This window comes from Pterocles gutturalis, unplaced genomic scaffold (assembly GCF_000699245.1).
Source record: "Pterocles gutturalis isolate BGI_N339 unplaced genomic scaffold, ASM69924v1 scaffold44430, whole genome shotgun sequence".
Taxonomy (NCBI): Eukaryota; Metazoa; Chordata; class Aves; order Pterocliformes; family Pteroclidae; genus Pterocles; species Pterocles gutturalis.
In genome coordinates, this window is record NW_010147697.1 from 24,327 (window position 1) to 51,081 (window position 26,755).

At 41.1% G+C, this 26,755-nt stretch overlaps 1 protein-coding gene across 1 annotated transcript; it reads right to left on the minus strand.

Moving 5' to 3' along the window:
- Window positions 1-2,702: 2,702 nt before the first annotated feature.
- Window positions 2,703-26,341, minus strand: ZRANB2 (zinc finger, RAN-binding domain containing 2). Its single transcript, XM_010086130.1, has 36 exons — window positions 26,302-26,341; window positions 26,171-26,191; window positions 25,915-26,066; window positions 24,172-24,423; window positions 23,456-23,617; window positions 23,219-23,367; window positions 22,469-22,619; window positions 22,195-22,352; window positions 21,912-22,077; window positions 20,922-21,047; window positions 20,358-20,576; window positions 19,161-19,378; window positions 18,898-18,995; window positions 18,476-18,600; window positions 18,264-18,365; window positions 17,492-17,611; window positions 17,216-17,405; window positions 15,743-15,836; window positions 15,445-15,630; window positions 14,778-14,922; window positions 14,436-14,658; window positions 14,170-14,345; window positions 13,305-13,798; window positions 13,124-13,247; window positions 12,588-12,638; window positions 11,624-11,713; window positions 10,307-10,519; window positions 10,075-10,217; window positions 9,528-9,666; window positions 8,605-8,740; window positions 7,975-8,161; window positions 7,556-7,647; window positions 6,379-6,476; window positions 5,475-5,634; window positions 3,926-4,087; window positions 2,703-3,042 (listed from the first exon to the last, which is right to left on the minus strand). Exons 1-36 carry the CDS (start codon window positions 26,339-26,341, stop codon window positions 2,924-2,926), a joined length of 5,481 nt encoding a protein of 1,826 aa, XP_010084432.1. The 3' UTR covers window positions 2,703-2,923.
- Window positions 26,342-26,755: the final 414 nt, after the last annotated feature.

The window sequence follows — 26,755 nt, forward strand, 5'->3', positions numbered from 1 at the left end:
AGCCAAGCCACTCACTAATGAGTTCTGTCATGTCTTTGGAGAGTTGGTAAATGGTAAATGTAGCTGAAGGATCTGAGTATACAGCTACTAGCAACTGGCAATTGAGGCGTGAAAGCCAATATATTATGGCATAACTATATGCAGCTGCACAGGTTGGGTTTTTTTTTTTTTAATAAAATGCCTTGTGGGCAACGAGGGCTCAGGGTCAGTGGCAGTGCAAGCAGAAGTGTGCTGCTGTGATGGCAGATTAAATGCAACAACACTTGTATTCAGTGTCTCAAAATTATAACACTACATCACTAAAACACCGCACAGTAACAGTGACACCATGAACTGTAACACCCCTCAAAATAAGGGTCCTCCCTGAGGGCTGTACGGGCTGTGCTCGGCTGCAAGGGCAGAGTCTCCCCAAAACCCCCAACCCGGGGCTTGCAGAGTCTCACCCTTATCCCACCTCCCTCCACTTTGGGCAGCAAACGCTTGCCCTGGTCACCTGGCAATGCTGCTGCATCACCTATGCTTCTGCTCCAGGTTTAGGCAAAGCCTGCTGGTGAGGGCTTTGCTTTTGGGGCTTTCTTTATAGAACAGAACCCTCTACTTTTCTAGCTAATTTCTCCAGCTCGTTGAGAATGATTTCAGCTCCCAGCCTGTTCCGCCATACACTCACAGCCCTTTCATGCTTCATATTTCTCCAAAAGTTATAACCTGAATTAAAAAGAGAAAGCTAAAAAAAACAATCCTAAGGAAATTGTGAGGGTGACGAACAATTTTGCTGCGCCCAGGAACTGCCCTGGACAGCATGTCCTTTGAGCTGTGCCCAACTGGCTCCACAGTGGCAGCGGGCAGAGGGGCAGAGGCTGGCTGAGGCCTCCCGCAGCCCTTTGTGAGGTGGATGCCCACAGCCCCCATCCCCCCACGGTCCCACAGGTGCTCCGGCTGCCATGGTGGTTGGGCAATGCTCACCTGTAGGTCTTCTGCCAGGGCGTTACTGCTGCACTCCTCGCAGCTGAGCACAGGGGCTGGAAGATGAGAGTCACCCTAAAACTGTGCTCCAGCCTTGTCAGGCTGGGAAGAGAGAAGCCCCATGGGCTGCACTCCCGAAGCTGGGAGCTGATGCCAGAGCTCCTCATGGAGCCCAGCACCCGTGGTCATGCAGGGACCTGGCTTCTGCTGGATTCAGCCTTAGGGATTACCCAGGAAGTCTGCTTCCCATCTCTGCTCCACATGACTGCCAGGCAAGCTGCAAACGCACCAGCTCATCGCGTTACTGCTGCTGACAAGTACTGCCCAAATACTGCCTGCTGCCAGCTCCCCACCACTTTGCAGTGCAAGGTACCATGACAGCATTTAAACTGGATACAGCTGTGTATTTATACCTGTCATTCAAACATACTCCTTTTGGTACTAAGGACATTACTTTTCCAAACTATGAAACCCACATCCAAACAATAAAACTCACATGCATGCGTCCATTGAAGGCACCAAAACTGCTGTGAGAAGCAAGATGACACAATTTTTACAGAATGTTCTCGAATGTTTTCAAAAACTAGCCAGTGATTATCTCTCCGCCCCACATGGTCATAGGTAAGTGCCATTTTTCTTCATTGGTTTCTACTGATTTTAAGAACCAAAAAACATGCTTCTTTTTTAATTGATTTACTGAAGATCTAAATTTTTAACAATTCAGTGGGATCACATTCTGCTTTGCATCAACACACTTCAATATAAAAAAATGAACGTATGATCGGTTGGTAATAAAAATGGCTGGATATGTGTGTATTAATTGGGAGAACACTGATGAATTAAGGCAGATAAACTTAAGAAAGTACAATACCATTTCTATGGAAATTTGTGCAAAATGGCTGATGACTTTAGCTGCCAACAATCTCATTGACATCAATGGTTATGTCTACACCATCTCCTAAGGCAATTCTTTGAAAAGCAAATTCTCCCAGCGTGCACACGCAGCCTGCAAGCACAGCCTTAGGGACAAGCAGAAAACATCTTCCAGATCCGCCGGAATCCTTTAGGCTCCAGCACTCACGGCAGATGAGTGTGACCCTCACCATGCCCATGCAGACCTGCAGTGGGTGGGCAGGAGGCAGAGCCCACCTGCTGATGGTGGCCACAGCAAGGGCTCAAGCTGGGCGCAAAGGCTGGGACATCCCACCCAAAGTGCAAAGGTCTGGCTCTGCTTCAGCCCCTTTGGCGGGTGCTATACTTGGATTGGGTAAATGTACTGTATCCTATTCAAAGACCCCTGATTCACACTAGGTTCTGCATGTGGTGCATCAGGAACATAACATGTTCTTGACTTCCTCAGAGCATCCTTGTCCAGGGGCACGAGATTCAGGCTTATTCCCTGACCTTGCTGTTCCCTAGGGCAGCACTGGCCCATCACACAGTTATTGCAGAGCACATGGCTGTATTGCTGCTGCAGAACGTGCTGCATCACACAGAGGTGACCAGTTCCTGCTCTGAGTGCACAGGATCCCAGCATCAGGGAAGAAAGGACCAGGGGAAACAAGCAGGAGCCTGGTACCAGAGTTACCCAACCCATATCCCCCATGGGGCCTGAGGTGGGCACATGCCTGGTACACAGAAGTCAGTCACAGACTCAAGAAGTCTACAAAATGGGGGGTGAAGAGAAGCAACATCGACCTCCTCTTTCCATAACCAGTTAAATAAGGAAGCCTTCATAATTTTTTCCATGCGTGGATTTATTACGAAATCAGATATATATAGACAATCACAACAGTTTCTACAATAATTAAATTTTATACTTTAAATTACTTGGGAAGGTTTCACACATCCTTAAACACTTAATTTAGTATCTCTATTAGTCCTCAAGGTGAGTTTTCTTACACCACACAATAAAAACATTGAAGTGTTTCTGTTTTTTCCTGTGCTGCAATGTACAGCTTCACGCACTGCAGTCTTCATTCTCACAAGAACATGCTATGTGTGCATCAACAGTGTCCTGCATATCCTCTGACTTCTGGTCAAACTTGGTCTGTTTGTCCGTCAGGCTGGTAGCCGAATCTGGTGGGGAACAAGAAATGAAAAGTAAACACTACACTTCAGAAGCAGTTTTGCAAGGTACAGCATTTACCATGCACTAGTCATTAATTACAGCAGGCTTGGCTTCTCACTGGCTTACGTATTTACATTTGTCTAAATCACACTGAGATGTTCCAGGAAACCCACTTAATTAATAAGCCAGTTCTACCTTGAAAACTACTACTTTCCATGCAGAATTTTATTAATAGTACCTTTAGGAAAGGATGTTATGGTCTTAAAGGGAAAACACACTTGGAAAACAGACATGAACCTATCATCTATATAATCTTTATCTACCTTATCTAATCTCTTATAATCTATGATATACCTATAAAAAATACTTCTTCCTATATCACTGCACCTGTGTGCAGGAATCCCGTGCACACCTGCTCTTCTATTGCCTAAATCAGCTCAGTGAAATAGCATCACGGCCAAAGACAGTTATATATAAAAGTATACAAGACGAGGATCCCCGTTTCAGGGTGCTGCATATGATCAGATGCGGCTGAATCCTCCCAGGCTGCAATACACAGTTTTCCAGCTGAATCACAATGTTGACTGTGCAGTTACCCTGCCCTTACTTTGTTAGCTCACAGCATCACAACGGGGAGTTCAGTTTAGATTTTAAATTCCAGTATAATTAAAAGCATAGTAAAATAACAACAGAAAAAGACCTCTCTTGCTAAAGGAAGTTTTACATATTAACGAAAACAGGGTAAGGTCTTCAGTCAGTATCACGGGAAGTCCATCCCTACCTGTGGATATGTTCGAATACCCATATGCTTCAAGTGGAATAACTGAGTCAAGGCACAAACTATTCAGATTTTTGTGCAGCTCCTATTCAGTAGGATTTCTGTTTACTTACCAGCTGGGAGACAGTGGAAACCAACAGTGACTGGAGTAGTCTTGGTGGCAGAGCATCCTTTCATGCAGCGCAGCACGGGCTCTGTAGAATAGCACTTGGACTCCACGCCCGCAAGCTGAACTGTCTTCTCAAGCTTCACAAATGAGCGTCGCAGTTTGCAGGCTGTAACGCAATCATGTGTGACAGTTTATGTGCTTATCTACAAAATCTTCGGATCTCCCCAGGCTGATCCAGCTGTCAATGTTGCCAATTTGCAAACAACTTTCCTCTATGACAACTATATTTTCATCATAAGTAAAGCAGCATCCCTGACTGATAAACTTTTCTAATCAGCTAATTAGATATGGAGCTACAGAAAGTTAATTTCAAATGCAACTGGTTTGTTTCTCGATTAGCATGTAGAAACGTAGTCTGATATACTTTCTAATAAACATTTTGCAAAGTAAACTGGCTCACAGAATAGCTGCACACCCACACTTGAAAGCTTTGAATGTTCAGCAGTGGAAAGAAAGGGGGGATTTCTGAACAAATAGAAATCATCACTGAAGAATTGCACTATTGCCACTGTCATTCAGACTCAAAATTGCTGCAAAGAGAGACCAAAAGTCATTGCTGCCAGCCAGTAATATTGATCTTGTTTTGGATTCCCAGTACAAGCAGCTACAAAAGTGTGAGAAGCTAAATGGACCACAATTTATTCCTGACTGTAAGCTTTGTTCTCTAAAATTCTAGCTATTTCCACCCTATGTTAAATGGAAACACAACATGTGCTCACTGCCTATCATGTGAATATTACTGTGTACATGCGTGTGGACTCCATATCCATCTAAAGCAAGTTTGACACCCAATATTCTTTAACAGCTGGTGGACAGCTAGACGTGTAGAAGCCATCTTCAGGGCCTGAGGAAGTCCTTCCCACCAGGACAGGTCGTCTTTACAGAGGCAACGCGCCTCTTCTCCTTGCAGCACTATGGTGTGCTGTTGCACCATAACCTCAGCTGAGAGCACTGAGCACACCATAAGATCCTAATCTATTGAAACACTTAAAATACAGCTTTTTGTTTTATTTCAACCATGTAATTAAGTCCCTGGGACTGCTCATGCTCTTGAATGCTTTGCTTGACAGGTTGCACTGGTCCAAAAATTGTGCGTCAGACAAGGTAAAATAATTACTAATCCCCATCTTATTTTTTGATGGATCAAATACTGGCTGGTAAATGTTGTTGCACTTAAATCAAAGCATCCTGTGTGAATTTATCCTCTTACATTTTTTTCTGATCTTCTTCTAAAACACTTCAAAACTTAAACAAAGACTTGGTTTCACCTTGGTTATTTAATTTCAACTGACTTGTGTTTTTTGGCTTGTTTGTTTAACTGGCAATTTCTTTTTCCTTTCCAAACTGACAAATGCTTTTTATACTTAATATAACTTAATAATGAACCCTTTTAAAGTGCTCTTTCAAAATGTTTACAGATTTTAAATTTTCTAAATAAATTTTACATTTTCTATACAACTTCAGTAATATTATATGAATTAGAGCTTGCGTACCTCCTGTACAAGGCTTTTCCTCCAAAATCCAAGAATGCCCAAAGCTCACTGCATCTTTAGCTAGATATCCATTGGGCATCCGATACTCCTGTTCACATTCTGCATCGTATTTTCCACATATTCCACACATTTTCCCTGCCATCCATAAAGCAACTTGAATCTTCAAGACAAAAAAAAATCAAAACCATTTCAAGTTAAAAAAATAATACCTATGGGGCACATTTTTGCTATGTAGGTCCCTTCCAGTATAAGTTAATGCACGAACATTTAAAATTGCTTTGCTTAGAATTTAAAAGGGTCTGACAGTCAGATGCCAAACCACCATGGTGCTGCAGTGTCTTTAACTCTGTTACAGCCTTTAAAGCCAACTGTGCCAGTCTAGTATGTTATTAATAGTCTAGACTATTAATATGCTGAAACTTTTGTCTGAGGGATGTTTTCATAGTATAGGTGATAGATACACTATGGTTTACCAATTTCTTACATTCCCATTTCACATTATTTATAGTGCAGCCTTTAAAACATTCATTCATCTTAGAAGAATGCATTTTTTTCCTATTTGAAGAATTATACAGCTGTAAGAACAGTAGACAGGAGCTGAAAACTCATTTTTCTAGCTAACGCACTGCTGGCTCAGTGTGTGTACGCTCACGGACCCATTTCCCAAGACACAGCTGTACCGCAAGAATAAGGCATTTTTGTCAGTAAAAGATTTTCACTTCTCCCGCTCAGAAATAAAGAGCAGGACTGTGCAACCCTGTAATGTCATCTTCCCTTTGCGGTGTTTTGGGCCCTGCACACATTTGGCTTTAGCACTGTATACTCTTGCACTCGTACATACAGATTTAAGAGAATCCTATGGAAAATTCCCAACACCCAAGCTCATGAAGAGGAAGAATGATACCCTGAATGTGTATCCATCAAAGTACAATTTATCAATGCCATAGGCTGGGGCAACAAGTACAAGCCCTTGCTTTTCACTGTGGATCCACAGAGAAGCACCTAGAGGAAACAAAAACAAATCAAAGAAGAAAACAAAATAAAACAAAGCAAAACCAAAACAGACCCAATCTAGCTTCTTTAAGAAAGAAAAAAGCAAGTCATGGTTCTAAAATGTTCTTTTCCTTGAAATTCCTTAATTGTTCTATTTAGGAAACAAAACACATAGCAAAACAAAATAGGAAAGCGTATGCATAGAAAACAGGTGTTTGTAAAATGCTGGAAAACAATTTTAGTGATCACAGATTTATTCATTTTTATCTGAGTTATTTTTCTTTGGGTAATTAACATGTTCATATTTATTTCTATAAATGGTTACAGAGCTGTCTCTAGTATCTGTATAGTTTTGCAGCTGTGCAAGGCCCTGACTGCACTGTGACTGTCACTGGAGCCATTTCTAGCACAATTATCACTTCCCAAGTATGTATCAAATAGGACAGAGCTGAGCACTGGCAGATGCTGACCCAATTTTATAGCAAGACTTAGCCTGATTTGTGTACTACAGCTCTACACTCAGGAAACACCTGCATTGTATATAACCCCTGAATGCATAGCACAGAATTAAACAAGATCCTCCTGTGTCCTTTCACAGAAAAAAACCTATTCCTGCTTTGAGAGAAGCGAACAGGCTATTTACATGTTCTCCATTATTTATTCCTATCAGATTTCAGAATGCTAGCCAAATTTGTGCCTATAAATCAAATTAGGAAAAACATTGATATACAGTTGTGGTGAATTTTAGAAAAGCTCTGCTTCAAAAGGTTTTAACCAACCAAGATTTTATAGTGTAACCAAAACACTGCTGATATTAGGAACTCCAGCAGGAACTATAGTGATGCATGAAAAGGAGGGATCTTCATGTTAGCTATGTCTTGCTTAGTTTGGCCCCTTCAAGAGCTTCACACTCTAATCAGTCTTTCTAAATGTTCCTCTGAAAGGAAGTACAATACATCTTCTTAAATATTAACCTTACAACCAAAGGTAGAAATACTTATTGAATACAAACTGTCAGAATATTTTTGATAGTTTTTTTTTTTCTCCTAAAACATATGTGAAAATGAAACAGATGCTGCATCACTTACCAGCAGATATGTATGAAACATTCGTAGTGGAACTTTCAACCCCATCTACCAGCAGTTTCACCTGGCCGTTCACAGGACGCATATCAATGTCACTGTTAAGGAGAAGACCGTTCGTACCCTGTTTGTATCACATTTATACATACACAGTGACAAAGGCATTTTCCTGCTCACTAAGTATCACTGGTCACAGCATAAGCTCATTTCAATTAGTTAAATTACATGAGGGCTATTCCTGCCACCTAAGATGCAGAATAACATCAGCAGCATCACATTCAATGTGCATGGAAAGTCAATAAGGCAAATGCTGAAATCCCATGGGCTGCTAACCACTGCAGGAAAGCTCAGATCTAAGCTCCACTCATATTAAAAGTGGATGATGTAGGCCCTCAAGCTCCCAGAACCTGGCAGAAGTTACTTACTGACTGCCAAGCTTGATGTTGATTGCTTTCAGGTTCATAGCTTCTTCAGCATTCCTCATCATCACCAGGAACTTCAGGTCAGAGCTGCAATCCTGAGCCAAGATGTGGTAACAGTTTGCTGGCATTGTGTAGTTAAACTGAACTTCGTTAAAAGTTGTGATCTTGTTGTGGGAAACTGAGCAGCAAGCTGGTTAAATAAAATTCCAGTGAGTATTTGCTTTTCCATAAAAGAAAGTCATTAAATGGCATATTTTATTTTTAGTGCTATATTATTTTAGCTTTATATTTTTTCCACTATGTGATATTTTTGTATGGATTACAGGGGCTTTTGCTTACTAAGCACCCATAAATTCTACAAAAGGCATGAAAAATATACTCTTCAATCTAACAAAAAATAATTGCCAGAAAGTTTAAATGTTATCAATTCAGATAATTAGTATCTTGATCCCTGAAACGATGATGATTTCTGTACTATACGCACTATATTCTCTCCCAGTTGAACTATCCTCACATTATTACAGAATATTTCCTAATTAACTGGAGACAAATAATCCCAGAAAAATTCAGAAAGTGCTCAAGTAATTCAGGAGACCAAGGATGTCATACTTCTGAACCCAATTAAACCCTGACCTTTCAAATTCTCAAGCACTGCAGAGGGAGCTTCAGCAAAGACATTCCAGATGGGAGGCTGAAGCTCTGAAGCTGGTATCCTCGGACCTACAGGGAGTGGCAGGGGAAGCCTCATGGCTTTTTCATAGAGGATCATCTGAAAAGGAATTCAAAAGCACATTCAAAATACACTTGTGCCAGGTATTCACAGCAAAAAAACTAAGGTCAGCTTTTTCTCCAATTTGGAATTTGTTTTTAATTTCTTCTGCTTTGGTTGACAAAGACTTTATGTGAACACAATTCATCCAACTCACTGTCAGTGAGCTTTTTGGTTCTGCTTACAGTTTTATCTCATGGTGTGTGTCATCATTCAGGTATTATTTGTGAGAGAATGAATTACTCTAAATCTACTAAAAGAGGGTAGATTTAGGCTAGATGTAAGGAAGAATTTTTTTATAATGAGGGTGGTGAAACACTGGAACAGGTTGCCCAGAGAGGTTACCAGCCACCTCTGGAAACATTCAAGGTCAGGCTGGACAGGGCTCTGAGCATACCTATCTAGTTGAAGATGTCCCTGCTTGCTGCAGGGGGGTTGGACTAGATGACCTTTAAAAGGTCCCTTCCAACCCAAACTATTCTTCAATTCTATGATTCTACTCCCCTTCAAAGGCTGCTGGTGAACACTTACGGAGCTACTACAGATGGAAACACATGTCATTATGAATACCCACAGCACACTCTTTTTCCAAGATCAAAATCACTCTACGAATATTCTTGGATGTAATATAAAATGGTTGAAAATAAAGTTGTTTTCTTCATTTGCACCCAAACTGATGATTGCTTAATTTTTCTTTCTTAGAACTGACCCACTGTAAATAAAATGCAACAGTCTCACTTTTCTACTAGGAAAAAATAGGAGAGTGATAATAATATTTCATAATTACATCAGGAAGCTTGATAACAACATCACATGTCCTTGGAGAAGTTAGAGCCACGATCACCCTCGCTTGTCGAGAAGGATTCTTGTCTGTTTTTTCAGAGAACCCCAGCATAAACGCAGCTCCAGGGACAAATTTGTAAAACCTTCAAAAATTAAAATCAGAAAGATCTGATGAAATACAGAAGCATAAAGCAGCAAGCATCCCAACCAGGTTTTCTCACATCCATGTGTAATTAGCATACAGAGCCTCCTACAGTGTTCAGGATCACTGGTTAGGTCCCCATGACCACCCTCTGCTTTACTGATCAAGTGTTCAGTGGAAGGAAGGATTTTCCTCAGTTTTCCATAATTACAACCAGTATAATAGATTACTGTACATTGCAATAGAATGACTGTGATCTCCCACTCAGATTTTATGTCCAAAGGCAGTACTCAGATCAGAGAATAAAATAATAGCTGGTGCTCTAACCACTGGAACCTCATGGATGGATCCTGATTTTTCTCAGTTGACTGATATCATGAACAAGTGTCACTAAAGACTAAAACCTCACCATTCTGCTACGGATCTGACACTTGAAGGAACATTAGGCCACTCCAATTTCACTTGTACAGCAGGGTGGGCATCAAACCGCCCCGTTACCAGCTCAGTGGAAATCCTGTAGTCCTGGCAATTCCGGCCCCATTTCAGGTAAGCCTATAATGGAGAGAGAAATGGTCCATCTTTAAATGCACGTGGTTTTTCTGTGATACATACAGCTGTATGTAACTATTTTTGAGCCTTACCGCTGCCTTGTGAGCATTGAGGACTGCCGCATCAGCACAGAGCTTCCACTTGCTTGAATCTGTGAGGTTTGACACAAATACCTGCACCCGGGGCCTAATGGAGTCAACATCAGCATAAACCACAAACTGGAGGCCTCCTATCTTCTTATCATTGCGAATGCCGTGAAGAAAAGCCGCTAATACTGGTGTTTTAACATCTCCCAAAAACTTAGGCTAAGAAGAAGTGGGAGAAAGTATGCAAAGAATTTAATCATAAAAGAGTTACCACAGAACATTTCAGATGCAAGATCTAGATGGATGAATGAAAAATAAGCAACTGAACTGCAAATATATAGCAGCATATGTACCACACATATATACACGCCTGTCAATTCTCATGCATATGTCTTTAGTATGCATGTGCTTCTGCATGCATGGATGGATTTAATCACTGTATTTTATTTGAGCCAAAATTTCTGCCATTTCCTGAGCTACAGATGATACCATGGAAATATTCATATAATTAGAACACAGTAATGACTATATGACTTGGGCTTCATTGTTAGTACCCATATATTTGCCTGTGAATGAAAGAAAGTGGTTAAATATGACTAACAACATCAGCTGTAAGTTGTACTCATCACTCATTCTCACAACAATAACATCCCCCAGCAGTGCCCTCCTGTTTATCTGTCTGGTTGGTCTGTTGGCTTTCACCTCACACTTCAGCTGTGAGTTCTGTGGGACAGGCAGGTTTTGTGTTTGCGCAGCACCCTAACACAAAATATAATCCAGCATGTTGTCTTCAGCATCAGGAACCTCCTCCTTGACAGCAGGGCCTTAAGCATGCTATGACCTGCAATTCCGTCACTCCATTGTTAGACTTTACTTCATCACTTGTCCCAGAGGGCGAGCCTGCACGCGTCAGACTGGGTGGCAGTGAGGAGGTGAGGTGCTACCTGTCACCTCTGGAGCACACTGCCTGCTGAGGCTCCTCTTAGCCTCAGCCTCCACCGCTAGCGTCCTGGCATGGGCGCTGCAGCACCACAGCTTCCCTCCTGGTTGCAGAGGTCACAAGATCAGTCTCTGCAGGCATCTGTTGGACGGGATTCCCATGAAGGAAGGGTTGTGGTGCAAATAAGAGGGATCCTCACCTCACTGCAGAGGAAGGCGTGTGTGGGAGCTATGGTGCGTGTCTCACTCTTGACTGATGCCTGAGACTTGAGAGGTTGGTATTTCTCTCTTCCCATTATCCCAGCTGTGCAATTACTGCAAGTGCACAGCCACTCTGCCGTTCTTCCAAGCTGTCAAAAACCCCTTAAAAAAGATGCAACTAACCCGGGAAGCAGCTCGAGATGAACCATGACTGGATCTGGTAGAGGAGTACGTGCTGCTAAGTTGGTCAGCTGGGAGTTTCCTTTTTGGGAACTGCAAAAAGAAAACACATCATGCTCAAGAGGGTAACTTAAATGTGTTCTTGAAGAAACTGCACTGGGCAGTGCTGCAGAATACTGTCTGTCGGTTCCAACCCTGAGCAGCTCAGTGACTTGCAATATGCTTTGTCCTGCTTAGTACATGTGATCCAGCTCTGAAAAATATTGTTTACCCAAATATATCTGACCTCTCAGAGACAAATAAGGAACATGTTGAGATGAGAATTCCTTGTGTGAAAAAACAACAGACCAGAGCAAGTCAAATTGAACCAGCACCTCGATTCAATATGAAAGACCAGAAGTGATTCACTTTACTTCTGGAAGGGCCTGATCAACTGGAGGACACACTGAACAGACCAAGTGAATGGAAAGGATTAACTGAATGGACACACACAGCTGAACTTTTTACTTTTAGAGGAGCACTAATATCAAGTATACTGCTCCTGGCTGGCTCACGCCCTAGTAAGAATTTTCTGCTGAACTAAAGTGACATAAAATAAGCTAACCTCCCACGTTTGTCAACATCACTATCCCGGTGTGTATCAACAGCAATTGCAACCCAAGAATCCAATTGATCAAAACCAGTCAAATGACGCAAGCTCTTGATGGTAGGATCTTAGTTCCTCCAAAGTGTGCATTCCCAGTCCCTTGTAGTGCTTTGATAGAGCTTTGATCTGCTTTGCAGAGCCACAAATGGCATCATGTGCACAACACAAAGGAGAACATAGCTCTCTGTCTTTATGCATCTCAGAATGACCACAGTTGGTTCAGTACTGTAATCTTCCTCAAAGACAACAAGTTGCCTTTAAGGTTTCCATTTGACTTATGACAGATTCCATACTTAATTTGCTGAGAGAAGAAAAACTCACCTCTTGCCTATGCGCCGATCTAAAGCGATACTGATAAATCTCATGAACTCCCTTTGAAAATGAGAAAAACAAGAAGACAAAAAGTTTCAGAAGAAAAGAAATGCGCAATTACATTGAAATCTGAGTGCTGGGAATTAAATAAGGATTTTACTATTTATCATTCATACATGGTTCTGTATGCTTAGTCACAAGCACATACTGCAAGACTTGAAGTAGTTTATGTAAAGCATTAGTGTTCCTACCGCAAGATTAAGACAGAAACATGCAATGTATATTGACAGAAAGTAATTAATTGACAAAAATGGTTGCCTGCCTTAACAAAAGTTTCAACAAACTTGTGGAAACTTTTGAGATGTTTTGAAGTAGACATCTGCGCCAATGATTGCAGGTTGGTTTCAGAAAAAATTTTGCAATTTCATATTGCTAAAATTACTGTGTCAACTCATAATTTCCTGATTTATGATGCAAAGCCAGCTGCCGTCAGGAATATGATTCACGAACATTAGCATCATCAGCCAATTTATGGACAAAGTTACCCATATTTTGGAATTTGCACTGCTGCTGCTGCTGCTGCTGCTGCTGCCGCCACCTTCCAGGTGTCCTGAATGATGCTTATGGCTACGGTGACCCAGTGACTTGCTGCTGCTGCTACTGCTGCTGCTACTGCTACCATTCAGATGGCTTGAGTGATGCCCATGGCTATGGTGACTCAATGACTTCCTGCTGCTACTGCTGCTCCTACTACTACTGCTGCTGCTCCTACTGCTGCTACTCTTGCTGCTGCTACTGCTACTGCTGCTGCTTCTGTTACTGCTGCTGCTGCTCCTGCTGCTACTGCTTTTGCTACTGCTGCTGCTGCTTTTGCTACTGCTGCTGCTGCTCTTGCTGCTGCTACTTCTGCTGCTGCTGCTGCTCTTGCTGCTGCTGCTGCTACTTCTGCTACTGCTTTTGCTGCTGCTGCTACTTCTGCTGCTGCTCTTGCTGCTTGCATCTTTGTTTCTCACTTGCTTTACTTGATCATTCTCATCTTCATCCACGGCCTTTTTACCATCAGGAGAAGCAGCAGCCGATGAGGAAGAAGACGAGACAGCTGAGGAGGCAGAAGATGAGCTGGAGGGATTTTTTGCATTGGGGTCTGTCCCAAGCTCTGTTAGCACAGCGTTTCCTTTCTTAGAAGGTCGCTTCTTCTGGTGTCGTGTTTTATTTGCAACCTGAAAAAAAAAATTCAAAGAGAAGTGCAAAAAAGGGGATACATCCACTTCTGTATTTACAAAGTAAAACTTCTCTGGGTGTCAGACAAGCTGCTCACATCAGCCTTTCAAGGAACAACAACTTCCCTGCCTTACTGCAGAAGCTGCAGAACTCGTTTAGATCCACTCCACCCAGGTGAAATCTAGCCCAGCATGGAGGACCAGCCTCAGCTGGATGCACCCCATAGGATCAATCCCTCCAGATCTGGCACTGGCACTTTTCAAACTAGTCCCATCCTTGCTTTCCCATGTCAACTTTCCACACTGAACTTCAAATTCTGTGCTTCATTTATGGGGAAATATTCCCCACTCCCATGCTCAAAGTCCTTTACCTTGAACACATTTTCAATGCCTAGAATCTTCTTCAGTTTAGCTTGAATGTCCTCATATGGAGATGACTCATCCTCTTCCTCAGACTCCGAGTTTACCACATGAATTATTTTAGAAGCTGCTCTGGATCCTGCCTGAATCTCCAGCTGAATTTTGTCAATATCAGCATCTGTTTCAACTACACACCAATTGCACACATTAGAAGGTTATACTGCTTCAAATAGCACCGACAAACTTAAGATGACAAGGCTTGTGCTCGATATTGTACCTGGCATCAAGACTACTTTAGCTTCATGTTCTCCAATTAATCTGTGCAAATAGGTATTTTTCAGGAAACTGGCATCTCGTGACCTTCTGGAAAAGCAGAGCTGACAACCAAGATGATGCAGTTTGACACAAATGTCTCGTTTATGAGTTTTTCTTCCTGTGCCATGGCGAAGATCCTCTTGAGAGGTATAGGCGTGTTTCCTTGGCATGCTGTCAGGTCCGTGCTGCATTGGAGATGAGTATGTGAATACCACTTGGAGCATATCACAGAGAAGAGTAAAACTGCAGACATGCATCACGGAGAGGGTAAATACTACTATGTAAGCAAAAAGGAATAGTTTACCATTGTGAAACCTTCACTGGAAGATCTCTCTGATGGTTTGAAAGGTTCTTCCACAATATTTGATGAAGCATCTCCTGGGAGAATCAAGGTCCTCTTTTCAACACCTAGTTCTCCTATATTTCTTGATACAGCAAAAGCCTTATGTCTGTTGAGATATGCACAAAAATGGTGAATTATTACGACCTCTTGTCCTTGGATTAAGTGAAAGACATCCCTGTCAGTATCATGTGACAGCACAGAGATATGTTGTTTGAACATAGGGATTGTATATGCAACTATAAGTATAAATATTACTAAAGACACATAAGAGTTCATGGCAAACATCTGTTCCATATATCACAGGAAATTTTCAAAATCTGGATAAATTTCAACAAATTTCCAAAACGTCAAAGGCATTCATTTAAAAAAATAAAAATTAAAAACTTGAAAAGACAGTAAAATAATAAAGACGTAAAAAATCAAAATAATAAACCAATTAAAATAGAAATTATACTCCTAAATAATTTACGTATCTTTTGGCTTTTAACTCTCCTATTTCTCTTCCTTGCTTTTTATCCCAAAGGTTCTGCTACACACTGAAAAGTCACTCTGCCTGTCTAGAAGCCTTTGCAAGAGGCAAATGTAAGGTTTCAGCAACAGGAGATATTCTGAAGTAATGCTACCGTACCTTCCAACCACTATCTCAGTTTCCTCATGGCATGGATTTGTTTCAATCTTAATATTTTTCAGTTTCATGTCTATCTTGGCATCAAACTTCATCGGCACTCTTGTCAGGACCTTGCCTTGAATTTCAACAGCATGTTGAAAGTATTCTGTGTTGACACCCATTGTTGCAACTGTATGTATGTATAGGCTGAAACAGAGTGAAACGGTCAGATGTAAGAAAAGTGCTCTTTTCTAACATGTGATTCAGTCTGTTCATAAAAAACCTCCATCATACATAAAGCCTTAGAAACCTGCCAGACCTTGGGTTTATGTCAGACCGAATCTGCATGGTGGATTCAAGCAACTGGGAAGGTCTAAAATCTCCACTTAAAGGCGGGGTCATCTTTCCATCAACTGTAAATGACAGAAAAACATTTAAAAATGGTAAAAGTGAAAGAAAGGATTTGAATTTAAGCAAGACACCATTTCAGGAAGAGGGTTTTTTGTGGTTTGGTTTTTTTTTTTTTAATACAACAAATATGTCTGGAAAACAAGACAGACTTTCAGGTACATGAGATCTTTTGTAAGTCTGAAAAATACTGAAAATATACTGAAAGCTTGTTCTGTAGGCAAAGGTTCTGATGCAACATTGAAAATGGAAATAAGGATATAGTAAGAAAATAAAGAGCTGACCCAAATTGAAAGTTTGTTAGTTAGTATGACATTAAAATTTCAGAAACACATGGAGCCAGCAGATAGAGTGAATGACGGACAACCAGGCTAAACAAGCTTTCCTCACATCAAGTGTGAACATCTTTCTTGTATTGTGGATCCAAAACTGGACGTTGTGCTCCAGATGCAGCCTCAGCTGTGCTAAATGGGGGAAATCACTTCTATGCTCGCTCTGCTCTTGCTGTTGCAGCCAGTGATGCAGCTGGCCTTCATCACCACAAGAGCAGACGGCTGATTCACACTGCTAGCTTATCCACCCTGCCTCCCTGGCCCTTTTCTGCAAAGCTGCTTTCTGTCTGGGTGATGCCCAGCCTACACACATGCGTGGGTTACTGCACCCCAGGTGAGGGACAGGTGGGTATTCAAAGATGCTATTAAAACAAACTAACAAAAAAGCAAGACCAGCCAAGAGAGGACATGTACAAAACTTGTAAAAAGAGCACAAGTACATGTACTTCACCCTTCATTTCTTATGTGGTGTCAGCAGAAGGAAGGCTGAGACAATTTTGCCTAAAAGTCCAGTGCACAACGTGATCAGTATGATCACTGATTTGCCTTCTTGACAAGTATTTGTACTTGAGTATTTATTCTGTTAAAACAGAACTCTCTGTCTCTTTTCACAAGCCCTCTACTTTCCTGCCTTCTCTAATGTTACTGGTAGATCTCTTTTTACTGCCTTCTACTTTCATCTCTGTTTAAATCACCATTGAATCCTGCTTAGCTTGTGTGTGCATTTCACAGGAGCCACCCCTTCTGTCCATGTCTGCAGTCAGCTTCCCATGCAGCTCTTGTTTCTTCTAGCTTTGAATGCTGTGACCTTTCTCTCTTTGGTTTCCCAGATTCTCACCTCAACTCATCTGTCTTCAGTCCATTCAAAGATGATGCAGAAATCAGCTGCATCCAGCTTCTCTTCAAACATCTTCACTACCTCCCCTCCGCTACAAAAATTAGTTATTTTTCTGACTTTCTGGTTTTCCACTTCTTTCTCCAGCCCCTCTTAGCCTGTACCTCTCATCCCCTGCTCAGAGCTCGCACAGCTGATCTTGTACTTCCCAACCCACCGGTGATGGCTGCGCGTGCCAGAGCAGTCGTGTATGACCCGTACTCCAGCGGCAGACCGGTGCAGGTAGGAACGATGTACCGCAGCTCTCCCAGCCACACCGGCTGTGTCCATTGTCCTGCAATGCCATTGCGGATTTGGCTGGCAATTCTCTTAATCACTGTGTTCCTGTCAGCAGGTTCTAGCACAGCCTGGAGTAAAACAGAGGTCCAAGAGGTTGGGACATAAAAGTACCACGGTGTCAAATCTTGCAAAGAAAAGTAGGAGTGCCTCGTACCTTTACAGCCTGATGCAGGACTTCCTTATTGATGTTGACGTAGGCCAGCTCTTGGCCAAAGAGTTTCAAGTAGGCTGATATCAAGGGGGCTTCTGTTGGCAGCTCCTTCCATCCCAGCAGCTAAAGAACAAGCAAAGTTCCTTAATCCAACAGTTTACAAATGGTAATTCAGCAGGGTGATCAAGCCCATCGCTGACCAAGCTGCAATTTTCCATTGCTGCTTGCGTTTCTTTGATGCTTTGTAAATAGCACAGTGTCACTAATTCAGACTTACTGTCATTGAGATGCCCACAAACAGCCTCCTGTCCCGTTTTGTATTCCGATGCAATAACATTTATACAAAATGTCTGGGCCATTAATACGACTAAACACAGTCTGAAAGCACAGCAACAAATCACCTTTTCTCTTGAAGACAAAGGTGTATTCCTGTGAACTAAGTGAAGTAGATGGAGGGAGGGAGGAGGAAGCCTGCCAGGCACGAGGCACACACCGTGCTGCAATATCCGCCTCCCCCCTCTCCTCCTGTGCTCCTGCTGCAGCTGTAAGTGAGGTGAGGAGGAGGCAGAGCCAGGGTGAGAATTTGCAGAAGCTGTCACAACCATCCCAGGAGTGGTGTCCCCTACAGTGCCACTGCAGATCTCTCTTTCATAGAAATACTCGATCTGACTGCTAGGTGGTAGTTTACCTTCTGAGACAGGGCTTAACTAGTACAAGAAGCCTCACTAAATACCGCTTTATATAACCCACACCTTGCATCCCTGAAAATACCTACAGCTTTTCCAATCTCCTTTATCTTTCTGTATGTGGGATATTCAGCAAACGGGATATTTTGTTTCACGATGGCGTCTGTGAGGCCTTCCACGCGGACACCAACCTACCAAAACAGCATGAGAAGGAATGGTCTGAAACATACTTACAGAGATAAAACTTTGTGGTCAGTTTTAATTTTCATTTGCTTTATTATTGATTTAGGCAAATACTTACCTCCACCAAATCAGCCACTGACCCTGCAGAATATGCCATCAGCTTGGAAATTATTGCTGATGGGAACATCGTTCCCGGGTTGTTCATAACAAAGACATCTCCAGCAGCACCAACTTTATAGTTGTCTAAGGCAGAAGTAAACAAAAGACACATCTTTTTTTCTAACTATTCTGCTTATCATTCAAGATCATATTTCTGCGGCTTTTTCCATTGCTAGCTCTAAGATATATCATTACATAAATTTTAACTGTTTAGGCCCAAATTAATAAATTACTACTCATGCACTGTTAAATATGTGATTCACATTTAATTCAATTTCTTACTGAAATGCAGAATGCTATATTTCTCCAGAGCACTTAATGTCTCTTAAGAATGGATTTCTGAAAGGAAAGTTTCCAGGTCACTAAAATGCTTTTACTCACCAAAGTAACCACCAATATGTATGACCTTGCTATACCGGTAGCTCAGCCTGTCCAATTTGGGGGCCAGCAGCTTAAGGGCGATATTGCAAGCCGAAGATCTAAACAAAATGAGAAAGGTAATAATATCCAGAAATAAGCTGCACCCCACCAGAACATAAGCTGAATTCGGTTTGTCAGCATATGCAGTGCTCATGAACAAGAACATAACAGAGCTTATCAGTGGCAGAAGATCTCCCACTTTGTTTCTTCATGTCTCTACTCACATGTTGTACATGTACGGCAACCTGCTCTTCGACAAAGCCTTCATGTGGGAATACACAAAACTGGCCACTTGCAGACAGCTCTCCTTCATGGCCACGTTAGCTATCGTCGTGATTAAAGGAAGGCCAGGCCTTGTCTCAAAGATAACAGCACAAGCCATCATTCGCACTTCGGGGGGAAGTGACTGGTCTGCAAGGATCTGGATGAGATGTCCCTGCACCTGCAGAGAGAAAACACAGTGTCTGGAGTTACCAATAATTGAGACTTTTTTTTCAGACTGGATCCACATGTAACCCACAAGATATGTGGGAGAGGGGGTCATTATCCCTGCAGAAAGGTTTCCTGATTTTTTTTTACTGCATGGGTCCACATCATTTTATTAAGACAACTGAAGGGGCCATGGAGGAACAGCCCCACGGAGAAGGGCTTGCACTGAATCTGAAATAAATGCTCATGTTTCAATGGATGGGGTCAACCCACCACAATCAAAAAGATATCAGCATAGCTTTTTGCACTACTGATATTCAAAGATCAGTGAATAACTTTGGAAGAAGCAACAGTAGATAATACGATAGATTTGTTCTTTGGAGTAACTCCACAGACTCGGTGAGCGTGTTTCACTATTTTAGACCACCTTTAAAAGGGGAGCTTCAGCAGCTCACCAAAGGCAGTCTGAGTGGATGCTGGCTCATATAGCTCCTATATCTAAACCATCTGAAAGGCAGGAGTCTTGCCTATGCTCACCGTGCCAGCAACCTCAGCAGGAGGTCAGCAGTGATTCATCCAAATTTAAGGGAAAAGTCTAAAAGAGACAAAGCAATGCTGGCATTTTGCCTAAGAGGTCAATAGAAAGTGTCTCTCTCTCTCCTCTTGACTATTAAGGCAGGTCAAATGGTATGTCTGACTTACAGGTGGCTAACTTTCCACCATATACACCTAGCACAGGACTTAATTGGCTATGACAGATGACTAAAGAAACACTGCTAATATCCTTCTGGAAGCTTACTACTGAGTAATAATTACTACAGCTTATCAGTAAACATCTGCTGAAACATCAAACTGTATTGAGGTGTCCTTAAAAATAATCCTTTTTTTTAAAAGCATGCTGAATGCACACACGGTACCATTAAAGTCATTTCCCTTACAGTATGTATTCTCTAATTCACTAAGTAAAGAAATCCCCGACAGATCCTACTCACTGTTTTGGGGTCCTTCCAAGCTACTTTTCTCAAGGCCACTATGGCATCAATCTGGATGTGGATGGGGATATCAGAAGCACTGGATGAAGATAGGGGAAGGAACTTCAGGATGCGCTTGATGCTGGCTGGTTCTCCCATATTTCCAATGCACTTCAGGGCTAATTTCATCTTGTCTTCACGGCCCCTGCTGATTGCTTCATCTGCGAGGTCATGGATGGGCTATAGACAAAGCACAGTTCAGTCTTTTCTTCCTAATGTATAGATTGTCCACAGTGTTCCCTTTACCCACTGAAAAGACTATCACAATAAAGCAACTGGTTTTAATAAAATCACTCAGTGATGGCTTCTCTCAGGATTTTACCTTACACTGTGAAAACTGTGTTTTCAGTGATGAAGCAAATATCTACATTAATAAAATGATCCATTGCCTTTGTTCTGAAGGAGACCTATGAAATGTGTATTTCTAAGTCCAATTGCCATTTTTATACTAGATCTTAAAAGAATTAAGCTAATGTAACGAACATTACTAAGCTATTAAGAACAACCTGACAAAAAGCCACCCACCTGAAGAGCTTCTTTAGGACAAGCTGAGGTCTGAGAACAGTATCTATTGACCACAGAACTGTATCCCAAGCAGGCAACTTGCTGAAGCATGGGATTTTTCTGAATTCGAGAACTGGTCATTAAATCCTGTGGGGAAAAAAAGGAAAAAATTATTTGGCATTTAATACAGTGCTTCACATCACTTTCAGAGAAGGAAAATCATCGGAGCTTATCTGAGGGGAGCAATTTCAGAATTATTATTGTTCACATCCAAACAATTTAAATCAGCTTGTAGACATTTTATTTGCAAGCTTCACTTAGTAGTTTAATTCCCCACTAGTTTCAATGTTTATAAGTTTACATAGCACCATTTTGGTTTTCCTCGACTGAGCATAACACTGAAAATACAAAGATTATGGGTAAACACCTGTAAATAGAATATACTTAGAACAATGTGCAACTCAATTACATTAATAATGCATTCTCACATCATATCCTTTTTTTTTTTCCTATTTAAGAAGAATATTAACTAGAGATGAGAAGAATCCTGTTTAGAATAAATGATTCATTATAGTGTCAAAATATTTTATGTTTGCACTAATACTTTGACTTGCATCACTTTCCAGTTCATAGGACTAGTTTGCAATTAAATGAGCTATTCAAATTACATAACACACAAATCACCTTTTGTTTCAGAAGTAAGAGATTAAAGTGGACAAACGTTTGTTTATAGAAGGCACGACATGTGATCCCAGCAAACTGAAATGGGAATTATTCTCAGAAGCTGTTACAGGAGAAGGGCTTTTATATCCTTGCAGCGAAATGAAGACACAGGACTGAACTCTCCTCTCACATATGTAACGCCAAAAGAAATCCATGGTGCAACATTCGCACAAAATTGGTGTGCATGAGAGGAGAATCCAGTCTCTAATGTACTTAATAATCAAAGGTTGTAATCAATTACCATTCCTTTCGTTATCAGATAGGAAAGATTTACATGGATTTACTCACTGCTGCTATGGGAACAGTGTGTTCATCAGCTTTCATTAAATGGAGAGCAAAAGAAACACTTAGAAGAGTCTGAAGGTAGTTAAGGTCATCATTGCGAATTCTGGTCTTGATGAATCTGAGTGCTTCTGTGGTGCCTGTTGCAGAAACTGCACTCAGCAGCCATCGCCTGCAAGCAGGTTAAAAAAAAAAAAAAAAAAAAAAAAAAAAAAAAAACAAACCTTGATTTTAGCTCTCAATTCTCCAAAAATTGAAAAGTTGCTTATAAGTTGATACAATGAAATACCTGTAGCGGGGTTTATCTGAAAATTGTCTCCAGATGGACTCAAGACTATCAGCGCTTGCTATCCGGCAGAGTTGTACGAGCTCCAAGAATCTGTATGGAACATCATCGTGGAAATCTTGCTGGTTATTCAGGACTATGTGTTGCAGTGTTTCCACTATCTGTTAAAAACACGAGAGATGGCATACATAATTAAATCATTTTGAATTTATGATCATTACTTTTTTGTTCCTTTTTTTTATTAGGAAAGCAACTTGAAGACCTAAAAGTACCATACCCGTTGCTCAGGATTTTTCGTCTTGATTAGCTGCAGTGGCATCTGTGGCAATACTGATGGGAACTGGTAAAGAAGGCTTCCGTAGCTCTGCATGGAAATGTCTGGGGTGCTCCCCCGTTCACTCCTCACTTCAAGCAAGGTGAGTTGTTGTCTGTCAAGAGACAAGTGCCATTGGAGCAATGAATTTGTTCTCTTCTTCCATCTGCCTTGGCTGTTTGTTGGTTCAGTGATACTGTGACAGTATCAGTTTTACTCTTTAATTGTTTTCTTATCACAGTAAAATCTTACCATTTGCTAATGGATAAAGCTTTCTAATTGGAACAAAATAGTGTTCGAGTTACCTATGATGAAATCATGTCTGAGGAGGAGCCAAACCACTCTCTTCCAAGTGAAAGCTACTGACTCAGTGTAATCAATTATCTTATTTCTTTGTGCACCATCTTCCTCCTGACTCTATAAATTAGCCCTTTTTCAGGACAAACAGGGTAGCAAAATTGCATTCTTTTGGTATAAGTGAGCAAAGAGTTTTTCTCCTTTTCCTCCATGTAATTTTAGTGCCAAGTTCCCCAAGGTAAAATAAAGAAAGGTTCACTGAATTTTTAGGAGTGTGGAAACCCCAAGTACAAGTGCTCACAGCTTTACCCAACTGCTGTGGAGCTCAGTTCTCATTTCACTTCAACTGGGGGTGAAAGAGACTTCCAGAATCTATAATTATTCTCACTTTATGAAGCAAATACATGTCCCCCCTACCTTGCTTCCATGACAGCAACACCAGTAGGTTCACTGAGGGGTGAGATCTGGTAGACCTGCTGCGACGCCACTTCTGTGATCAGGGTACCGCTGTCTGACTGCTTCAGTTTGTAGGAGAAAGCCGCAGTCCCTTTTATAAGCCTTCCCTTCTGGAGGAGGACAGAAAAACCCAAAAAAGTGATTTGGAACAGAATGGGCATGCTTCTGATGAGGAAGGTCTTTCCACATCTCACATACCATCATGTCGACAGGACAAGGATAGATGTAAGCCATTCCAACACTCTTCATCACCTTTTCCTGGCAATTATTTTGGTCTACGGTTTTGGTAACAGACGCCCGGCTGTTCTTCCTGTCTTCCTGGATGACGTACCTTGTGTGGCAAACACCTCCAATTCCAGCCTGGGAGATCAACAGAAATAATGAGACTTCCCAATTATATCAGGATTTTACTGCATGAGAAGAAGTTTTACCAAACAAAGATTCTGAAGGAGCAGTGGGAGGGTAAAGCCCTACTGAACAGTCTCAATCGTGTTTCGAAACCTGTTGCCACTACACACAATTAGTCCTATTGAACTAAACAGTAGACATGTGAGCAATACTCAGTCAGGGGATGGAGTTTAAAATTAAAAAGTAATCAATTAATTAACAACAATAAAGAGAATGGGTCAAGTAGCTATACCAGGGAAGCCATAGAACTAATTCATTCATAGCTAATAATTATTTTCTCTCCAAAGGATTGCATTTTAAATCTTAAAGACAGACATCTTAAAAAAATCTAGCACAGACAGTTCATTCAACACATATGCACATACTTTTTTCTGTATGAATGAAAATTGACTTTTTGTGATGATGAATGTTTGAAAGCAGATGCAAATAAGCAGAAACTTGAAGGAAGAGCACCTAAAAAGGACACATCCTTTCAGTAAAGTAGTTTTAGAATGAAAAGAACAAACCTCTTGCAATTCATACACATTCTGCGACTTTTTGATGGTTATCTGCATCATGTTCAGTATTCCTCTCACTATGTTAATACACATATTAGGGCAGTCTTCTGGGCCATAAATGGTTCCAATTCGTCCACTATTGTATTCAAACTTGAAGGGCCGGGTAAAACACGAAGAAACCATCTGGGTGATTTTGGAAGATCGAGTAAATGGATCCTGGGGCCAGACGCCATTGTATTCCTCGAATTGTGGAGAGCGGATCTGGGAAGAAATTAAGAAAATATACTTATGTGAATAAAATTACTTTGGTACTAAATATGCAAATAGATTGGAAGCTGTTAACATAATCACTAATTCGATATGCTTTCTTTCCAAATGTAGGCTTAGAATTTCATACAGCATTTTATTCTTTTGTCTCTTGCTTGCACTACTGTAAAACCAGCATAAACCCTGTGGGCTCAACAGCGTTATTATGTTAGCAGTTAACATATGGCTATTATCTCCAAGGGACATTTTAAGCATTTTACTTGCATTAAATCTATAGGGAGAAAGGCTAATTCAAAAAGTAATTAAAAAATTCAAATAAAACTCTCCCTATTTTTTCAGCCTTAAAATAAATAATATTCTTCTTTAGGCAAAATTTAGCATTTAAGAAGTTCATATCATTCTAAATGTCAAACATTGCAGTTTTAGAATGTTTCATTTTAACTCGTCCCCTTAAGATTTTTTTTTTTTACTAAACTAGTTGCTATATTTGATCCATATTTGTGAATTGCTTAAATCACCCCCCCCCTTTTTTTTTAATAATGAACAATATATTTTAAACCTTTTTTTCCCCCATACCAAGACACAATGAAAATCAGAAGCAATTTCAGTAACTTTGGTAAAGTTACTGCCAGTTTAGGTGCCTCAGAGCACAGCCTGGTGCACACTGTGTAAGAGTTTCAGCATGAAGACTGTAGTGAGAAATGCAACCCCTAGCCCATAATTTTGATATCTTGCCCTCATCAATGAAAGAATAACTACAGCTCAACTACAACCAGTAAGAACTCTGTCACTGAACTCTGTCCCCAGAAAAGAAGCTCTGATTTGTAACTAAATTAAACAGACCAATAAGTATTTCTCTGAAACATATGTATTTTGAATGGGTCAGGTCCTGTCTCTGTTGATGTCCACAGAGGCATGATTTCATGCACACAGATCTTTTCCTGCCTTATCCAAACACTAAACATTATAACGTACTCATTTTGATGCCTATGCCTTTCAATTTTTTAATCTTTCTTACATTACTTATCACTTCTCATCTTTAGCTTTTATCACCTTTTAAAGTCTACATTCATTAATTGCATGCATGACAATGAATTTACATACCCAAATCCTGGCTTCCTACAGAAGTTGGAAATGCATGTTGAGAATAGAATCAAATCTTAAAATCAGAGCAGGCCTCGGCGCCTTGAGTTAGAAATACTTTCTAACAGAACCCATGATTTTGGCACCTCTATTTCTGGTACAGATTCTTGAGGAACTCCTGCTACCAACAATTTCCACAGCAAACACCTCTAAGTGACTGGATGCCAAATCACTCATCACCTCTGAAACTTCATCTTGCAGGTCTTTCTCTGACATCTACACCACCGAGTCTCCAGTTTTGTTTCCTATAGCTTTCCTACACCACAGATGAGCCAGATGCAATTATATGGCTGTGATTTATACTTCACTATTGCACTGTACATCTGGGAGAAGGCAGGGTACCTTGAGGAGGTAAGTGTTCTCCAACAGCCCACTGATCTCCAGTTTGCAGCTCAAGCGCACGCCGGCTTTGGCTAAACCCTTCTCTTGAAGCCCATTCAGCACCCAGCCTTCATAGCTGTACAAGTGGCTCTTTCTGCTGATGAACCCAGGGTCTGTGGGGAATAACAGCCATCGTCACAATGCTGTCAGCATGTTCTAATAAATAGACATCACAGCAAAGTCACCAAAAAAAGGCTATAGAAGGAAATTTACTTACCAATGTCAAACTTCTGGCTACCTGCAAAAAGAGATGGAAAACCATGTGAGTAATGCTCAGTCTAGAGCCAATTGTTTTGACTGAACTTAAGGAAATTTTAGGAAAGATGAAGAAGAGACACGTAGGCTTACCAACAAGTGTGAGCGCTAGCGCGAGTATGATTCCCCTCATAGTGAAGGCGAATGGAGCTCTGCCGGACATGGTGAGACTTTTATGGAAGAAAGCTCCAGAACACGTGGCTGTGTTCTGCTGAATTCTCAAGTTTTTTATCAGTTAATGTAAACACTTCCCTTTTTGCAATCAGACTTTCTCTTCAGATGGAATAAAGGAAATCAAGTCATACGTTGGCATCCCACAGATTTTCTCATATAAGCCCTTTGCTGAATTGTTTAAAAGTCTCTACTTATCCTTGTAAAACATTTTTACTAGGTAGTTTGCAATAAATTTACAATGAATATGTTACTTAATTTCCTAGATTGTGTCACGGCTGCTGCTGGTATTTGATCCTGCCACAGATTAAGTTGATTTTGCCCAGGTTATGTTGACCTGGCATCTGACCCAAACTGTTATCTAACTGATAGTGGC